The sequence below is a fragment of the Pleurodeles waltl genome, chromosome 1_1 (assembly GCF_031143425.1).
Source record: "Pleurodeles waltl isolate 20211129_DDA chromosome 1_1, aPleWal1.hap1.20221129, whole genome shotgun sequence".
Classification (NCBI taxonomy): domain Eukaryota; kingdom Metazoa; phylum Chordata; class Amphibia; order Caudata; family Salamandridae; genus Pleurodeles; species Pleurodeles waltl.
In genome coordinates, this window is record NC_090436.1 from 621,853,171 (window position 1) to 621,871,254 (window position 18,084).

At 42.1% G+C, this 18,084-nt stretch overlaps 1 protein-coding gene across 2 annotated transcripts in view; it reads left to right on the forward strand.

Moving 5' to 3' along the window:
- The window catches only part of DCP2 (decapping mRNA 2), a 275,045-nt gene extending 257,833 nt beyond the window's left edge, over nucleotides 1–17,212 (forward strand). For both annotated transcript variants that reach the window (XM_069226492.1, XM_069226493.1), the window contains one exon: nucleotides 15,403–17,212. In XM_069226492.1, the coding sequence (XP_069082593.1) occupies nucleotides 15,403–15,566 (164 nt within the window). In that variant the 3' untranslated portion in view covers nucleotides 15,567–17,212. The remainder of the gene's footprint in view (nucleotides 1–15,402) is intronic.
- The last annotated feature ends 872 nt before the right edge of the window (nucleotides 17,213–18,084 follow it).

The following is an 18,084-nucleotide window of genomic DNA, read 5'->3' on the forward strand; positions in this document are numbered from 1 at the left end:
ACTATGCCACTGGATTCAAGCTAGCCTGGCTGATGAAGGGTGAAACCCTGAAACCGGTCCCAGGATGCTTGTTTCCGGTCCAGGGAGGACCTGGCCTGGCAGTTCGGGCTGGACTGTTCCCATGAGGAACAGGGTCAAGACTGATTTGCATATGGCTGAGTCTAAACTGGGGTGGCATGGTGAGCAAAGGAACGATGGATTAAACTCAGATCTGTGACTGGGGGTGAATGTTTGATTGGTTGTGCATTCCGTCCATCATTTTTGTTTTGCTTCACATCAATGACAACACAGTCTATGGCGCTCATCATGGTCAAACTGGTCTCGGTCTCTTCAACAACGAAACAGTTGATGGCTAAACCAATTCCAGTCACAGTGCTGGTGGAACCGTTGCTGACGAAAATCAGGGAAATATACCACGGTAAACCAAAAGAAATGGGGTAAACCATTTTCTGATGCCAGGACATACATCACCAAGCAAGGTGTCACTTTTACCATCCAATCATCTTCTGGATGAGGATGTCTCAGATGACGATGGTCTCTTGGGTGCAGCTCGCAGCCCATTGAGTTACATGTGAAGAATTTTACCGTACTCCACAATATGGCTTTCATTACCAAGAACAATTTCAGCCATATAAGCAACAACACTACTAGCAGGATATGGTGTGCTTACCAAGGGCATTGGTCTCGGACCTGCAAATGATGCTTGCGGATTATCACAAATGCTTTCCTCCTACAAATGCTACACTTATGCAGGTGGCAGCTCCTCTAAAAACTCTCCAGTACAACCTTCTACTTCACAAACATTCCATCAGTCGCCTCCGCAAGGCACTCTCCACAGCTCAGAACCATACCTGTGCCTGAGACTTGGTCTTCAGATGAAAAGAGGGCAAAAAGGAAACTTTGAGATATCCACACTGAGTGGAATAATTACCTCAGTCCGACTGTCATCTCCAACGCCATCTACAGATTCACCCCTGAAGACATAGAAGGTTTCCTTAATCTCTTAGTGAGAGCAGCGATGAACATAAAGCAACTGCTTCTTAAACAGCTATAAAGAACCTTTATGCAAGAGCGTCAGAGCAGTCCCTGTTGCCAACTACATTTGGGAGGAAGGCTTAAAATCGATGAAGAACCCAGCCACAGTGGCTGCACTCCTGCCACACGTGGACAACAATAAAAGGCCCCTGAAGATTCTCCAGCCTGCCTCATCGGACATCCAAAACCCGATTCTGTAGTCACTCAAGTGCCTAACACTGTTCCAAAAGTCCATCTGCACCAATTTCAGCAGCTCCTGATCAGGAAGGCAGGTGCCTCAACAACATTAGCAAGCGCTTCTCATCAGTGTCGGCACTCGTAGTGCTACCAGCAAACTCTTGGGCAATGCTTGGAAGGAATGACCGCCAATGTGGGCAGATAACGCACCATATTTTTACTGTCTTCCAAAGGATGCCAAAGTCGAAGCCAAGCAGATCCTCCATGAAGGAGAGCATGCCTCCTCCAAAATAATCAACTTCGCCATGGACATTGCCTCCACAGGTTTTAGACAGATGCCAGTAGCAGCAGTTCTACGAAGACAAGGGTGGCTGAAAACCACTTTCTTTAGGGCGGAGGTGCAAAGTTAAATTCTAGACCTCCCACACGACGGCAAAGCCCTTTTTGGTAAACACATTGACGACACCCTCCAATCCATTAAGACGGATACTGATACCGCTAAATCGCTGGGTACCCTGCAATATCAGAAAATTCCTTTTCATGGTGCACGATGTAGAGGGCAACTTGCCTACAGTGGAAGCTATCAGCAATATAGGTATCCATCCATCCAATCTGGATGACAGCAGCTTTGCCCACAATATAGCCACCTCAGGCAGCCTACACTAGACACACATAGAGAGGAAATCTGGGTTGACAGGGCAAGAACACAGGACTTCGACAGTAACATATTGCAGGCACCAGCTACACCTCCATTTCCTCAGGATGTCTCGGAAGCAATATTTCCAACCACCTTTCTGAATGGAAGAAAATAACAACAGACCAATGGGTATTAGATTTGATTACATTCGGTCACACCATGGAATTCATAAAAAAAAAACACCTCCAAATTCCCCCCTGAAGTCCCTGTAAAAGCATTTGCATCTTCTCAGGTTCAAAGTCCAGGCCATGCTCAACAAGGGGGCCATAGAACGAGTCCCTAGCCACCAGAAGGGACAGGGTTTCTACCCCTGTTTCTTCACCTGGAAGAAGTCAGGGGAATGGAGATCCATTATGGATAAAGAAATCTGAACAAATATCTCAGAAAACAGACATGATCATGCTCCAAGATATCTTACAGCTTTTAAACCAGGGAAATTATAGGACAACACTAGATCTTCAAGATGCATATTTTCATGTCCCGATACACACACACCATTGAAAATTATTAAGATTCACAGTAGTTGGCAGCCATTATGAGGTCAAAATCCTCCAGTTTTGCCTTAAATCCACCCTGCGCATCTTCAGAGTGTCTGGCTCCAGTAGCGGCATTCTTAAAGCAACAGAAACACCAAGCCTTTCCATACTTTGACTATTGGCAGGTCAAGGCACCTTCCCATCTGCCTGCACAGCGGTCACCTATAGCATGCTTACCCCTTTTCACTAGACTAGGCCATATCCTGAACCCACAGACATCCAGGAGGATAATATTCATGGGGGCTACACTGGATACAGCCCAAAACAAAGCATATCCAACTCCAGAAAGACGAACAAGATTGTTGCACTTGGCCCAGTTAGTGCAAGGAAAAATGTCACTTTCAGTTCGTCTAGTCAAATCCCTGTTTGGAATGATAGCTTCATGCATCTGCTTACTACCATTCTGACGCCTTCGGATGCGACAATTGCAGGAGGAACTGGACAGGCAGTGGATCCAAACACTTGGCTTCTTCGACAATGCAATTCATGTCACCCCGGGAATACGTACAGCTCTTCCCTGGTGAATTCAAGAAGCAAACCTACCCACGGGTCTAACGTTGATTCCTCTGGCTTCCCGGTTGTTTATCACCACAGACGTTTCCATAGAGGGGTTGGGGAGTTAATCTCCAAGGTTTGCAAGTCGGCGGCAAATGCAATCAGTTGCAGTTCCTCCTGCATATCGACCTGTTCGAACTATAGGCGGTACACAAGCTTTCATTCCAAGAATACAAAAGTCTGCAGTGCTCATCTGCACAGACACCACCAGGACCATGCACTATATCAACAAGCATGCGGGCACAAGATCTCAAGCGCTGTCCCAAAAGGCGCAACAGATTTAGGAATGATCTTTCAGTCATGAAAAAGAACTGAAGACAGAACATGTGCTGGGGAAGCAGAATGTAATTGCAGACATGCTAAGCAGGATAAGACATTCCTGCCATGAATGGGCGAGCAATCAGGACGTATTGGAGGAAATTTGCAGCCAATGGGGCTGGACCTGTTCACAACCTCCTGAAACCGAAAATGCCAATTGCATGCAACCTCGCATCCAGAACCAGGGTCATGGGGCAATGTGTTTCGATCGCATAGTCCGGCATCTTTGCGTACACTGTTACTGCGACTCCTCCACTCAAAAGGATTCTCATGAAGATGAAGGCAGGGCCCTGCAGGATCATTTTGATAACTCTGAGATGGCCACAACATTGGTTCACGGAGTTACTTCTATTAGAGAGACAGCACATGCAACTGCATCTACTTCCATATCTACTGATAATGAACCAAGACTATGTACTTCATCCGGATCCGAGATCTTTTTACACTTTTCAGCTTGGCTCCTGAATTCAATGAGGTTGTGTATCTAAACATCCCAGATGGATGCAGGGATATTCTGGCCAGAGCTAGAGCAGATAGTATGAATAAGACCTACAGTCTTAAATGGAAGCGGTTTTGCATCTGGTGTCAACTGTCAAGTGTGCGCCCAATATCTATACCGGAAGAAATCCTTTCTCACTTACTACATCTGACACGGTCAGGTCTCGCTCTTGAGTCCATTAAGGTTCAATTAGCTGCCCTATCCCACTTCAGAAGATCATCAAAGTCACCATTGTTATGGTATAGCAGACTCATCAAACAGTCTCTCAAAGATCTCTTTAGGGTCTTCCTCTGTCAGATGTCCACCCCCTATCTGGCAACTAAATACTGTGCTTTTTCAGCTAATGAAAAGACCATTTGAGCCCACACACAAAGCGGACATTGCATTTCTTTCTTGGAAAGTAGCTCTTCTATTGGCACAAACATCGGCAAGATAAATAGGTAAAATACAGGCAGTCACCATTCAGGAACCCTTTCTCCAATTCAGGAACAACAGAGTGATTCTGTGAACAAATCCAAAATTCATCCCAAAAGTTCCATCAGACTTCTATTTAAATGAACCAATAATTCTTAAGACTTTTTTTCCGGATCCCAAGAATGCAGCAGAAAGGGCATTACATTCTTTGGATGTCAAGAGATGTTTAAAATGTTATCTTGACAAGACAAAACCATTTCACAACTCCAATCATTTATTCATTGTATATAGTGCTGTGAGCAGGGGTTCCCCTATCACTAAAGAAGCATAGCAAGGTGGATACCTAATGCCATACAATTTTATCAACAGGCTGGCACACCATTAGACTAAGATGCAAGCTCATTCTGCCAGTGTAGTGACTTCTATAGCGTGTTTGCTGGTGTGTCTGTCCAAGATATCGGCAGAGCAGAGACCTGGAAGCATAAAAACATCTTTATGCAGCACTGCTGCCTGGATTCTGCAGGATACAATATTACAGCAAAGAGCCAGGTAGTGTTACGCCGTATTTTCCAGTAAAGGTGAGCAATCCTAGTAAATGATACCCTGCCATCCGCAAATGTATTGCGCGCATAATGATATGTATAAAATTAAATTAAATGTGCGCAATACATTTGCGGATGGCAGGGTATTTTTTACTATGATTTTATATATATATATGTTCGATGGCATGTGTAGCTGCAGATACACATGCTGTGCACTGTTTCTGCTATCTAGTGTTGGGCTCGGAGTGTTACAAGTTGTTTTTCTTTGAAGAAGTCTTTTCGAGTCACGGGACCGAGTGACTCCTCCCTTTTGGCTCCATTGCGCATGGGCGTCGACTCCATCTTAGATTGTTTTCTTTCCGCCATCGGGTTCGGACATGTTCCTCTTCGCTCCGTATTTCGAATCGGGAAAGTTAGCTAAGTATCGAAAATTCGTCGCTATTGTTCTCGTTCGGTACCGGTTTAGTTTTAGTGTATCAGCACCAACATCAAGGCCGCTTCGGCGGCCCTTCGGGGCTTCCACTCTTCATCGAGTCCTGGTCGGCCTGACCACACCCGTCGTCCAAGACTAATGGACCGGACCCCCTTCCGTTTCTGTCCTAAGTGTCACGCCAAGTATCCTTATACAGACCAGCACCGGGTCTGTAACCTGTGTTTGTCACCCGAACACAGAGAGGATACTTGTGAAGCTTGCCAAGTGCTTCTATCGAAGAAAACCTTGAGAGATTGACGAGCGAGAAGACTACAAATGGCGTCAAAGCCGAAACAAGATCTCGACGTCGAGGAGGAAGAAAGAATTTCCATCCAAGAAACGGACTCGGATGAATCCGACGGTGAACGACCCTCGACGGTGCAACAAACTGTGAGTAAACCTGCCCTGTCCCAAACCCAGGGTCACACCAAAAAATTCAAGGCCACGGGGACGCCACCGCCAGCAGGCCATGGCTCAACCCACAGAAAGGAAGGTGACCAAATAACATCAGCACCGAAAAAGGCCAAAGATTTGCCGTAGACTTCCGACTCCGGTCGAGATTCCGGCACCGAAAAATTTGGGCATCGAGTTGTCGAGTCAAGCAAGCCTCGAAAAAGCTCCTCGGAACCGAAAAACACAATAACATTAGGAATTTCGGTACTGAAAAAACTGGCTTTGGAGCCGAAACGATCACCATACACTGAGGAGCAAGGGCTTTCGACGCAGCTCAAAGAAAGGCACAGATTTGAGCAAGATCTGGATGTAGAAGAACCTGACCAAACGCAACAAAGGTTACAAATCCAGAAGGATACAGGGAAGATACAGACCATCCCTCCACTCAAATCTAAAAGAAAACTAGCCTTTCAAGAATCAGAAATGCAACCAAAAGCCAAAGTGGTTAGAGACAAGTCACCACCACCACAGGTCTCACCACAACCATCCCCACTGCATTCACCACACTTGTCACCAGTGGGTACACCGATAACGCAGTCACCCACACATACTGGGATGACCCAAGATGATGCTGATGCCTGGGATCTATACGATCCACCTATATCGGACAACAGCCCAGAGTGTTATTCAACCAAGCCTTCACCACCAGAGGACAGTACAGCATATACGCAAGTACTAGCCAGGGCAGCTACGTTCCACAACGTAACAATGCACTCTGAACCAGAAGAGGATGACTTCCTTTTCAACACTCTGGCATCCACTCACACATCCTATCAAAGCCTGCCAATGCTACCGGGCATGTTCAAGCACGCACAACAGGTCTTCCAAGAGCCTGTAAAGGGTAGAGCTATCACGCCGGGGGTCGAAAAGAAATATAAACCACCCCCGTCAGACCCAGTGTTTATAACGCAACAGTTCACTCTGGACTCAGTGGTTGTGGGGGCTGCAAGAAAAAGGGCGAACTCACAATCATCAGGGGATGCCCCACCACCTGATAAAGAGAGTCGAAAGTTTGACGCAACGGGCAAGAGAGTGGCATCACAAGCAGCCAATCAATGGCGAATTGCAAATTCGTAAGCCCTCCTTGCACGCTATGACAGGGCACACTGGGACGAAATGCAAGACATCATCCAGCATTTGCCCAAGGAACACCAAAGACGTGCCCAACAAGTAGTTGACGAGGGACAGGCCATTTCAAACAATCAAATACGGTCTGCATTAGACTCTGCAAATACAGCAGCACGGACTGTCAACACGGCTGTAACTATTCGAAGGCATGCATGGCTGCGAAGTTCTGGATTCAAACCAGAAATACAACATGCGGTACTAAATATGCCGTTTAACCAGCATCAGTTGTTTGGGCCGGAAGTCGATACCGCCATCGAGAAGATGAAAAAAGACACAGACACGGCCAAAGCCATGGGCGCGCTCTACTCCCCACAATACAGAGGCACCTTTAGGAAACCACAATTTAGAGGGGGGTTTCGACAACAGACATCTGAACCATCCACCTCCCAAACAAAACCCACCTACCAGTCACAATACCAAAGAGGGGGGGTTTAGTGGTTCCTATAGTGGACAATTGCCAAGAGGAAGAGGGAAATTCCAGCCCGCCAAACCAAGCCCTAGCAAACAGTGACTTCAATGTCACACTACCCCAACACTTGTCACCAGTGGGGGGGGGGGGTAACCAAATACTACCACAATTGGACACACATTACCACAGACACGTGGGTCCTATCAATTATCCAACATGGTTATTGCATAGAATTCACAACATTCCCTCCAGATGTTCCACCAAAACGACACAGATTGTCTCCACAACACTTAGACCTATTACATATAGAGGTCCCAGCACTGCTACAAAAACAAGCCATACAGCTAGTACCCTATCACCAGAAGGGAACAGGCGTTTACTCCCTGTATTTCCTTATTCCAAAAAAGGACAAAACATTAAGGCCTATCTTAGATCTCAGAACACTGAATCTCTTCATCAAATCAGATCAGTTCCACATGGTAACACTTCAGGACGTAGTTCCCTTACTAAAAAAAGGGGAATACATGACAACACTGGATCTCAAGGATGCATATTTCCACATACCCATCCATCCATCTCACAGGAAATACCTCAGGTTTGTAATACAAGGCAAACATTATCAATTCAAAGTGCTACAGTTCGGAATAACAACAGCCCCCAGAGTATTTAGAAAATGCGTAGCCGTAGTAGCAGCTCAAATAAGGAGACAGCACATGCACGTATTCCCATATTTAGACGATTGGCTAATAAAAGCCAACACTCAGCAACAATGTCAATTTCAAACGCAATACGTCATAGATACTCTACACAAACTAGGGTTTTCTATAAATTACCAAAAATCACATCTACAACCATCCCAAATACAACATTACTTGGGAGCAACACTCAACACACAAAAAGCAATTGCCACTCCAAGTCCACAAAGAGTTCAGTCGTTCTAAAATGTAAGATCAAGCATGCAACCAAACCAACAATACACAGTAAGGTTTGTGATGAAACTACTAGACATGATGTCCTCATGCATAGCTATTGTCCCAAATGCAAGACTGCACATGCTGTCCTTACAGCAGTGCCTAGCAAAACAATGGACGCAGGCACAAGGTCAGTTCCAAGATCTAGTGTTGATAGACCGCCAAACACACTCTTGGCTTCAATGGTGGAACCCTGTAAATTTAAACAAAGGGCAGCCTTTTCAAGACCCAGTGCCTCACGTCATTATCACAACAGATGCTTCCATGATTGGGTGGGGAACACACCTCAACAATCACAGCATACAAGGTCAATGGGACAATCAACAAAAACTACTTCACGTAAATCACTTGGAACTGCTAGCGGTATTTCTAGCATTAAAAGCGTTTCAGCCACTTCTAGCCCACAAAGACATTCTTGTCAAAACAGACAATATGACAACAATGTATTATCTAAACAAACAGGGGGGGACACACTCGTCACAGCTGTGTCTCTTAGCACAAAAATTGGCATTGGGCAATTCACAACAACATTTGCCTGATAGCACAATACATACCAGGCATTCAAAATCAGTTGGCCGACAATCTCAATCGAGATCAACAGCAGACTCACGAATGGGAAATACATCCCCAGATTCTACAAGATCACTTCTACCGCTGGGGGACACCAAACATAGATCTATTTGTAACAAAAGAAAACGCAAAATGCCAAAACTTCGCGTCCAGGTACCCACACCCTCAATCCAGGGGCAATGCTCTATGGATCAATTGGTCAGGGATATTTGCTTACGCTTTTCCCCCTCTCCCACTAGTTCCATTTCTGGTCAACAAGATTCGTCACACCTCTCTTACGATAATACTCGTAGCTCCCATCTGGGCACGTCAACATAGGTATACAACACTGTTGGATCTGTCTGTAGTACCACATCACAAGCTTCTAAGCAGACCAGACCTATTGACTCAAAACAAGGGTCAGATCAGGCATCCCAATCCCAGTATGGTCATCCTGCCGATTTGGCTCCTGAGGTCATAGAGTTTGGATATCTCCAACTTCCTACAGAATGTATGGATATTCTAAAGGAGGCACGTAAACCTATAACTAGACAGTGCTATGCAGCTAAATGGAAACGTTTTGTATGTTACTGTCAACCCAAAAACATTAATCCACCCAAAGCATCAGTACAAGATATTGTATGTTATTTGCTTTATTTAAAAAAAGCAAATCTTGCATATTCATCTATTAAACTTCATTTAACAGCAATATTAGCTTATCTCCAAAACAGCACACTTCTTTATTTAGAATTCATGTCATAAAAGCTTTTATGGAGGGCCTTCAAAGAGTTATTCCACCTAGAGCTCCACCAGCTCCGTCCTGGAACCTTAACATTGTGCTTACAAGGCTTATGGGTCCACCATTTGAACCCATGCATTCTTGCGCTCTTCAATTTCTATCATGGAAAGTTGCTTTCCTGGTAGCAATTACTTCCTTAAGAAGAGTTAGTGAAATTCAAGCATTCACTTTAGAAGAACCTTTCTTCCAAATTCACAGGCACAAAATGTCTACCCAAAGTGGTTTCACCATTTCACATTAATCAGTCAGTGAAATTGCCAGTCTTCTTTCCACAGCCAGATTCAGTTGCTGAAAGAGCTCTGCACACTCTTGATGTTAAAATAGCTCTTATGTACTATAAAAACAGAACAAAAGACTTTAGAAAATCTAAACAACTTTTTGTGGCTTTCCCACAGCCTCATAAGGGTAATCCTATTTCAAACAAAGGATTAGCCAGATGGATAGTAAAGTGTATTCAAACTTGCTATCTCAAAGCTATAACACAATTATTAGTAACTCCTATAGCACATTCTACTAGAAAGAAAGGAGCTTCAACAGCATTCTTAGGAAATATACCAATGGCAGACATATGTAAAGCAGCCACATGGTATACACCACACACATTTACAAAACACTATTGTGTGGATGTGTTGTCTCACCAACAAGCACATATTGGTTAAGCAGTGCTTAAAACACTATTGCAAACTATTCCAACTCCTACAGGCTAGCCACCGCTTATTTTAGGAGGGGACTGCTTTTCAGTCAATGTAAAGCATGTGCATTTTCAGCTACACATGCCATTGAACGGAAAATGTCACTTACCTAGTGTACATCTGTTTGTGGCATGTAGTGCTGCAGATTCACTTGCACCCTTCCTTCTCCCCAGAAGCCTGTAGCCGTTGTGGTACTTTATTATGTATATATGTATACACATCGCATGGACACCTTCTTTACTTACTATATATATGTACATATACAATTCTTCACTCCTTACTTCACCCTCCTGCGGCAAAACAATCTAACAAAGGACTCAATGCCCATGCACACTATCATCGGGAGGAGGAGTCACTTGATCTTGTGACTTAAAAAATCTTCTTTGAAGAAAAACAACTTGTAACACTCTGAGCCCAACACTAGATGGCAAACTTATTCAAAGCATGTGAATCTGCAGAACTACATGCCACAAACAGATATACACTTGATAAGTGACATTTTCCTTATCCAACATTGTTATTATCTAGAACTCATTTCCATTCCACCAAATATTCCCCCTTGTTCACACATACTTACGCAGGAGCATCTCACTCTGTTAAAACAGGAGGTACAATCACTACTGCTCAAAGGAGCCATAGAAATAGTGCCTCTATCCCAACAGGGATCCGGAGTATATTCACTATACTTCCTCATAGCAAAGAAAGATGGTACCCTCAGACCAATTTTAGATCTCAGACCCCTCAATCTATACATCCTTTCAGAACACTTTCATATGGTCACTCTACAAGACATCATTCCCCTACTACAAAAACAGGATTACATGACAGCATTGGACCTCAAGGATGCTTATTTCCACATTCCCATACACCCAGCACATCAGAAGTATCTAAGATTCATTGTAGGAGGAAAGCACTACTGGTTCAAAGTGCTACCATTCAGGGTAACAGCACCAAGGTGTTCCCAAAATGCTTAACAGTGGTTGCAGCATTTCTTATAAGACAACGCATACATGTCTTCCCATATGTGGATGACTGGCTCATAAAAGCCAGTACATTTCAAATCTGCCAGCAACATACTCAATATACCATAAACATCCTACACAATCTAGGATTCACGATCAATTACCACAAATCTCACCTGCAGCCATCACAGATACAAACATATCTAGGAGCAATTCTCAACAATCAATCAGGATTAGCATCCCCAAACCCAGTCAGGATTCAAGCATTTCACAATCTCATATCTCAACTACAATACAACCACAATTATACAGTAAAGTTGGTGATGAAACTATTGGGAATGATGGCATCATGCATAGCAATAGTACCCAATGCAAGACTGCACATGCGACCACTACAGCAATTTCTCTCTCAACAATGGTCTCAGGCACACAGTCAGATTCAGGATCTAGTGTTGTTGAACCGCCAAGCTTATTACTTTATGCATTGGTGGAATTACACCAGCCTAGCAAAGGGGTGGCCCTTTCAGGACCCTGTGACTCAGACCACAATCACAACATATGCATCATTGATAGGCTGGGGAGCTCATCTCAACACCCTCACTATACAGGGGGAATATGGGACTCAATCCAACAGACTTATCACATAAACTACTTGGAATTACTAGCAGTATTCCTAGCACTCCAAGCTTTTCAAACACACATCACACACTAAAGTGTTAATAAGGACAGAGAATATGACCACAATGTATTACCTGCAAAAACAGGGGGGGTGAGACACTCATCTCAATTGTCCCTTCTAGCACAGACAATTTGAAAATGGGCTATTCACAATCGCATTCAATTGGTGGCAGGTATATCCCAGAGATACACAGTCAACTAGCGGATATCTTAAGCAGGACACAGTACCAAGTACACAAATGGGAGATTCACCCACAGGTGATTCAACAATACTTTCAGATATGGGGAACCCCAGACATAGACCTTTTCGCCACAAAAGAAAACGCAAAATGCCAAAGCTTCGCTTCCAGGTACCCATACCCTCAATCCAAAGGGAATTGGTCAGGGATATTTGCTTACGCTTTTTCACCTCTCTCACTAATTCCATTTCTGATTTTTTTAAAAACAAAAAAATAAAAAATGAAACAAACCTTACTCACCATGATACTCATAGCTCCCACATAGGCATGTCAACATTGGTACACTACACTTCTAGTCCTGTCTGTAGCACCACATCACAAACTACCAAACTGACCAGATCTGTTGACTCAAAGGAGGGGTAAAATCAGACACCCAAATCCCAGCATACGCAACCTGGCGATTTGGCTCCTGAAGTCATAGAGTTTGGCTACTTACAACTTCCATCTGAATGTATGGATATTCTAGAGGAAGCACGCAAACCCACAACTAGACAATGTTATGCAGCTTCATGGAAGCATTTTGCCTGCTACTGTCAGCCCCAAAATAATATTTTCATCCACTTAAAGCTTCAATACAGGATATTGTCTGCTATCTGCTACACTTACAAAAAGCAAACCTTGCATATTCATCCATTAGGATTCATTTAACAGCTATAGCTGCTTAGCTCCAAAACAAACAACATACTTCCCTTGTCACTGTTCCTGATATAAAGGCCTTTATGGAAGGTCTTAAAAGGGTTATTCCACCCAGAGGTCCTCCAGTCCCTGTGTGGAATCTTAATATTGTTCTCACAAGACTTATGGGGCCACCATTTGAACCCATGCATTCTTGTACTCTACAGTTTTTATCATGGAAAGTTGCTTTCTTAGTAGCAATCGCTTCTTTAAGAAGAGTTAGCTAAATACAAGCGTTCACTTTAGAAGAACCTTTCTTTCAAATTCATAAAGACAAAATAGTTCTTAGAACAAATCCAAAAGTCCTACCAATGGTGGTTTCACTTTGTCATATCAATCAGTCAGTGGAATTGCCGGTCTTCTTTCCACAACCAGTTGCTGAAAGAGCTCTTCACACACTAGATGTTAGAAGAGCTCTCATGTACTATATAGACAGAACAAAAGATTTCAGAAAATCCAAACTCCTCTTAGTGGGATTGTCAGAACCTCACAAATGTAATACTATTTAAAAAAAAAAATTGATTAGCCAGATGGCTAGTGAAGTGTATTCAAACTTGCTATCTTAAAACTAAAATACAGTTACCAGTAACTTCTAAAGCACATTCCAGTAGGAAAGAAGGAGCTTCAATGGCATTCTTAGGGAATATACCAATGGCAAATATATGTAAAGCAGCCACATGGTCTACACCACACACATTTACTAAACACTACTGTATGGATGTATTATCTCGCCAACAAGCAAACGTTGGACAGGCAGTGCTTAGAACACTATTTCAAACTACTCCAACTCCTACAGGCTAGCCACCGCTTATTTTTGGAAGGGGACTGCTTTACAGTCTATGTGCAAAGCATGTATATCTACAGCTACACATGCTATTGAACGGAAAAAATGTTACTTACCCAGTAGACATCTGTTCGTGTCATGTAGTGCTGTAGATTCACATGCACTCTCCCTCCTCCCCGGAAGCCTGTGGCTGTTGTAGTACTATATATTGTAAATATGTATATACCTTGCATGGACATCTCATTTCTTTACTATATATGTACATAAACACCTACACACTCTGTACTTCACCCTCCTGCGGGAAAACAATCTAACAAAGGACTTGATGCCCATGCGCAGTATCACCGAGAGGAGGAGTCACTCAATCCCATGACTTGAAAACCTTCTTCGAAGGAAAAAAAAAAAGTTGTAATACTTAGAGCCCAGCACTAGATGGCGGATTTACGCAAAGCATGTGAATCTACAGCACCACATTCCACAAACAGATGCCTCCTGTGTAAGTAACATTATTATATATATATATATATACAGGTGTATTCTGGTGTGTATATATAAAATGTGCTATTTAACTGCTTTTTATTCTGGTTCTAGCATGTGAGTCTATGAAAGAACCACTACTGTTTAAGAAAATAAGTTTCTTAGCTGTAACTGTAGTTCTCCAGTATTGGTATCCTTCATAGATTCACATGTGATCCACCCTCCTCCCCTGCGAGTTTTCTTTGGTAGGATACGTATTCACACTAAAGATTCTAAAGTCTGCGAGACAAACGACTCTGAGTGGAGTGTTCTAGAGGGTGCTTCAACATGATTGGTTGAAGTTTAGTCTCTTTTAATGTTTAGATGTTACTAAAGTGAAGGCTTTATGGCCTTCCTAGGCTATGTTTAACATTACACTGGTTTTTATTGGTACCGGGGTACTCCCACTTCGATGATGGGGAATGATTCAACCATGTGAATCTATGAAAGGTACCAATACCGGAGAACTATCGTTACAGGTAAGTAACTTAATTTTATCTGTATTGAAGCATCCACCAATAGTAATAGGGCCTAAAAGGGTAATATGAAAACTTCAACAATATAAGACAAATCAAATGACTCTTTAAAAGTGCTTCCATTATTTAAAAAAATCTGAAAACACCACAGTGGAACCAGCCGAACATGAAAGAAAACATTCCACTGACAATCTATAATCAAATCCCGTAAGGCTGAAGTGTATGTAGCGTATAATACAGCACTACAAGCTGTGAACTACTTGTTACAGTTAAGTAATGTTTTCCCCACCAGCATTGGCATTTATTAAAACTTCAAATGTGTCCCATCTTCCTTGAGAGATCAGTACTATTAAAAGAATCTAAAATGTTCCCTGATTTTAGGTAAGACAGATCATCTCTGAATTACAGAGAAACACCTGCTGTGATCACAATTTGTTTTCCTCTGGTGGACTCACTTTATCTTTTCCCTATCACCATACAAAGGTCTATGCCTAGAATTCAAATGAGCATTTTTATCACATAAGCCTTTTTCCACTTTGGTCGGTCTCTTCTGTAATACTTTTCGCACCCCAGACTTGAGTAATTGTTTATGCTTTGTTCACTCTTGTCAAAGATGTTGTCTCTTTGTTCTCCTTAGTGAAAAGGTTTTCTTGTTTTATTGTGTGTGCGCCCTGAGACTTTCTTCCATTTCCCATCATCCAAACAAGAATCCAAATCAAGAAATATTTAGAAGAGTAGACTTACATTTCTTATTAAACCTAAAGTACTGTTTGCTTCTAATTTATTGTAGTACAAACAAAGTGATTTTTCCTTTCTTTTAAACCAGGTACAGTGTATGATTTGTACTGCACCAATGAAGACCAGGCGATGGACCAGCCTGAAGAGCACTCTGTGGCATTCAGTGGGCACTGTCGATTCACTTTCTCATCCAGAACATTTTTAAGCTTCAAGTTTGATCATGATGCCATTATGAAATGTTTTGATTTATGACAGCAATATTGACGCTGGACATTGATCAAGGACTTTTGGCAGTAGTTGAGAATGGGTTTTTAAATTGCGCCTTACCTTTCTCAGGTGTTTTAAAGATGTTCAGGGATGACCCTCATTTCTCGTTGGGTTCCCTCTCCATGCAAGTCAGGTGATGAACCAACATGTTTTTATGTTTATTGCACTGTAACGCAGTTGCACCTGTCTACACGAATACCTTTCAGTGTTTGATTCTTTTGTTATTTATGAGGCATCACAAACCGATTCATTCTTTGTTATCAATGAATTTTATTATTTAACTTTGTACTTTTTTTCTACTGTTGGTTTTTGAGATCATATGAAAAGTTTACTTCATGGATGTATGTTACATCCTCATGATGGTTTGTTCTCCAGTATCTAGGCACGACAATGATAGTTCTTATTTTTATTTGCAACACATTTTGCTGTGTTGTGTACTATATGTACATTTGTTTTCACTCTGTTGTCTAATCTTGTAAAAAAAAGTCCATGGGAGTAGAAGGTGTAGGGTTTGTGGCTGTCTCCTAAAGAAATCTTTAACATTGTATTTGTCTTTTGGCAACCAGACCTCGTTTATGCCTACCTAGTTTGAAATTTGCACAGGTTGTATTTCAAGTTCTGCCAGCGCTGTTAATTGAATCCTTTGCCATCACAGTATACATTCACTGTATTATCTGCACGCTAACTGTTTTTTTAATCTGTATTGGCATATTATCTTACCTTGAATCCATGTGTGAGAAAGTATTTGTAGTGTAAGAGAATCAACAGGAGAACGTCACCTCTTACACTTGTTCTACTGTTAAAAAAAGAACACGAAGAAATATAATTAAGTTGAATTGGCGTTGCTGTGTACAAAATGGACTTTTGAAAATAATAATTTAGCAATTTCTCTACCTGTTGTGTCCTGAAGATCGACAAAAGTTTATCATTCAATATAGCCAAGTTTCTCTTCCTTTGGTTCTTTGGTACGGCATACATCCAAAATCGTATACAAAGATTGAAAGCGGGCTCTCTTGGGTGTACAGAATAGGAAACAAGGAAGAACGTTGTTTAAATGAAAAGGCCCATCTGCAGGTGAGTTATAAAATATGTCATCCTTGTTGGTAGTTTATGCCATCCTTTACAAAACAGTTGCTATTCTCACTGTTGATTCAAATTTTTGATTTAAGTAAACAATTGAACTCTATGGACATCAACATATGTGAAATTTGGCATCATCATTGTAAAAGTGTTTATTTTTCAGATGTAAATCATTGTTAAGGCTAACGAAGAAGCCGTGCTGTGTTAGCGTGGAGGATGGCATAATATACTAGAGTACCTTTTTAATGGTTATTCCTTAATTTGACGACTTTCACCAGGTTTGAGAACAATGCAAATGCTTATCTCAGATTATACATGGAATATATTGTGTGGTATCCACAAAATGAGACACCCTCTATGCGTCTCCCCTGTCTTATGCCCAGGCTTTCTGAGCATGATGTTTTATAGGACGCAGGGTGTAAAGTTGCATGTATTTTTGGAGCTTTTTTTAAACCACAGGAGGACGAGGAAGAATTGCTTCTCTTATACTTAGTTCCTTTGGAAGTGTTCAGTTTATAAACAAATAAATCAAACCAAGCAATGTGACGTCACTTTGATTATGGAGTAGTTTTATTTATTATGAACATGTATTCTGCCTTACAGTCTGGTCATGTTCCTGATCAGTGCAAGTGAGAGTATAAATACTATTTGCACAGCGACCACTATACTACTTTTACTACTGGCCTTGCACATGGCAATTATTTTTTACTGTCCTGATCTGTATTAAGTGCAAGCCTATAAGAAAGCTGGAAACCCCAGCTATAACTGTGACCCAAAAGCTTTTTTAAGCGACTTTTGTTTAATCCAATAAGAAGCCCATGCCATCTACCCATTTGATGTCAGCTGTAGTTAGAGGCTGGAGTGAGCGAATGTAAATGAGAAAATAATGCTTAGAAGCTAAGCTCGAACTTTTAGGGGCTCACAATGTGTGACCAGGATTAAAATCTAGGGTAGTATTAATTTGTACAACCAAATATGTAGAAGTCAGTATGACTGTCGTTTGACGAGGAATTCTCAAAATGTTTTGGGGCTTAGTCATTACCATAGCATAATTAGCATTATTGCCTTTCTGTGAATGGAAACTGGGCTAGCTTGGATTTAAAGAACAGCATGTTATAGTAGCTATTTTGCCATTTATACGGCCTAGAAGCACTTTCGGTAGTTAGTGAGCTTCCATATGTTCTGTTCCAGGAGCTCCTCATCAATAGTCATAAGCAGTGAATAGTCCCGCCTATGCATGGGGGGGACCCCGGAGCACTTAAACATTAAATATATAAATGTGTATATATATATATATATATATATATATATATGTATATATATATATGTTCGATGGCATTTGTAGCTGCAGATACACATGCTGTGCCTGTGCATTTGTCCACCATCTAGTGTTGGGCTCGGAGGGTTACAAGTTGTTTTTCTT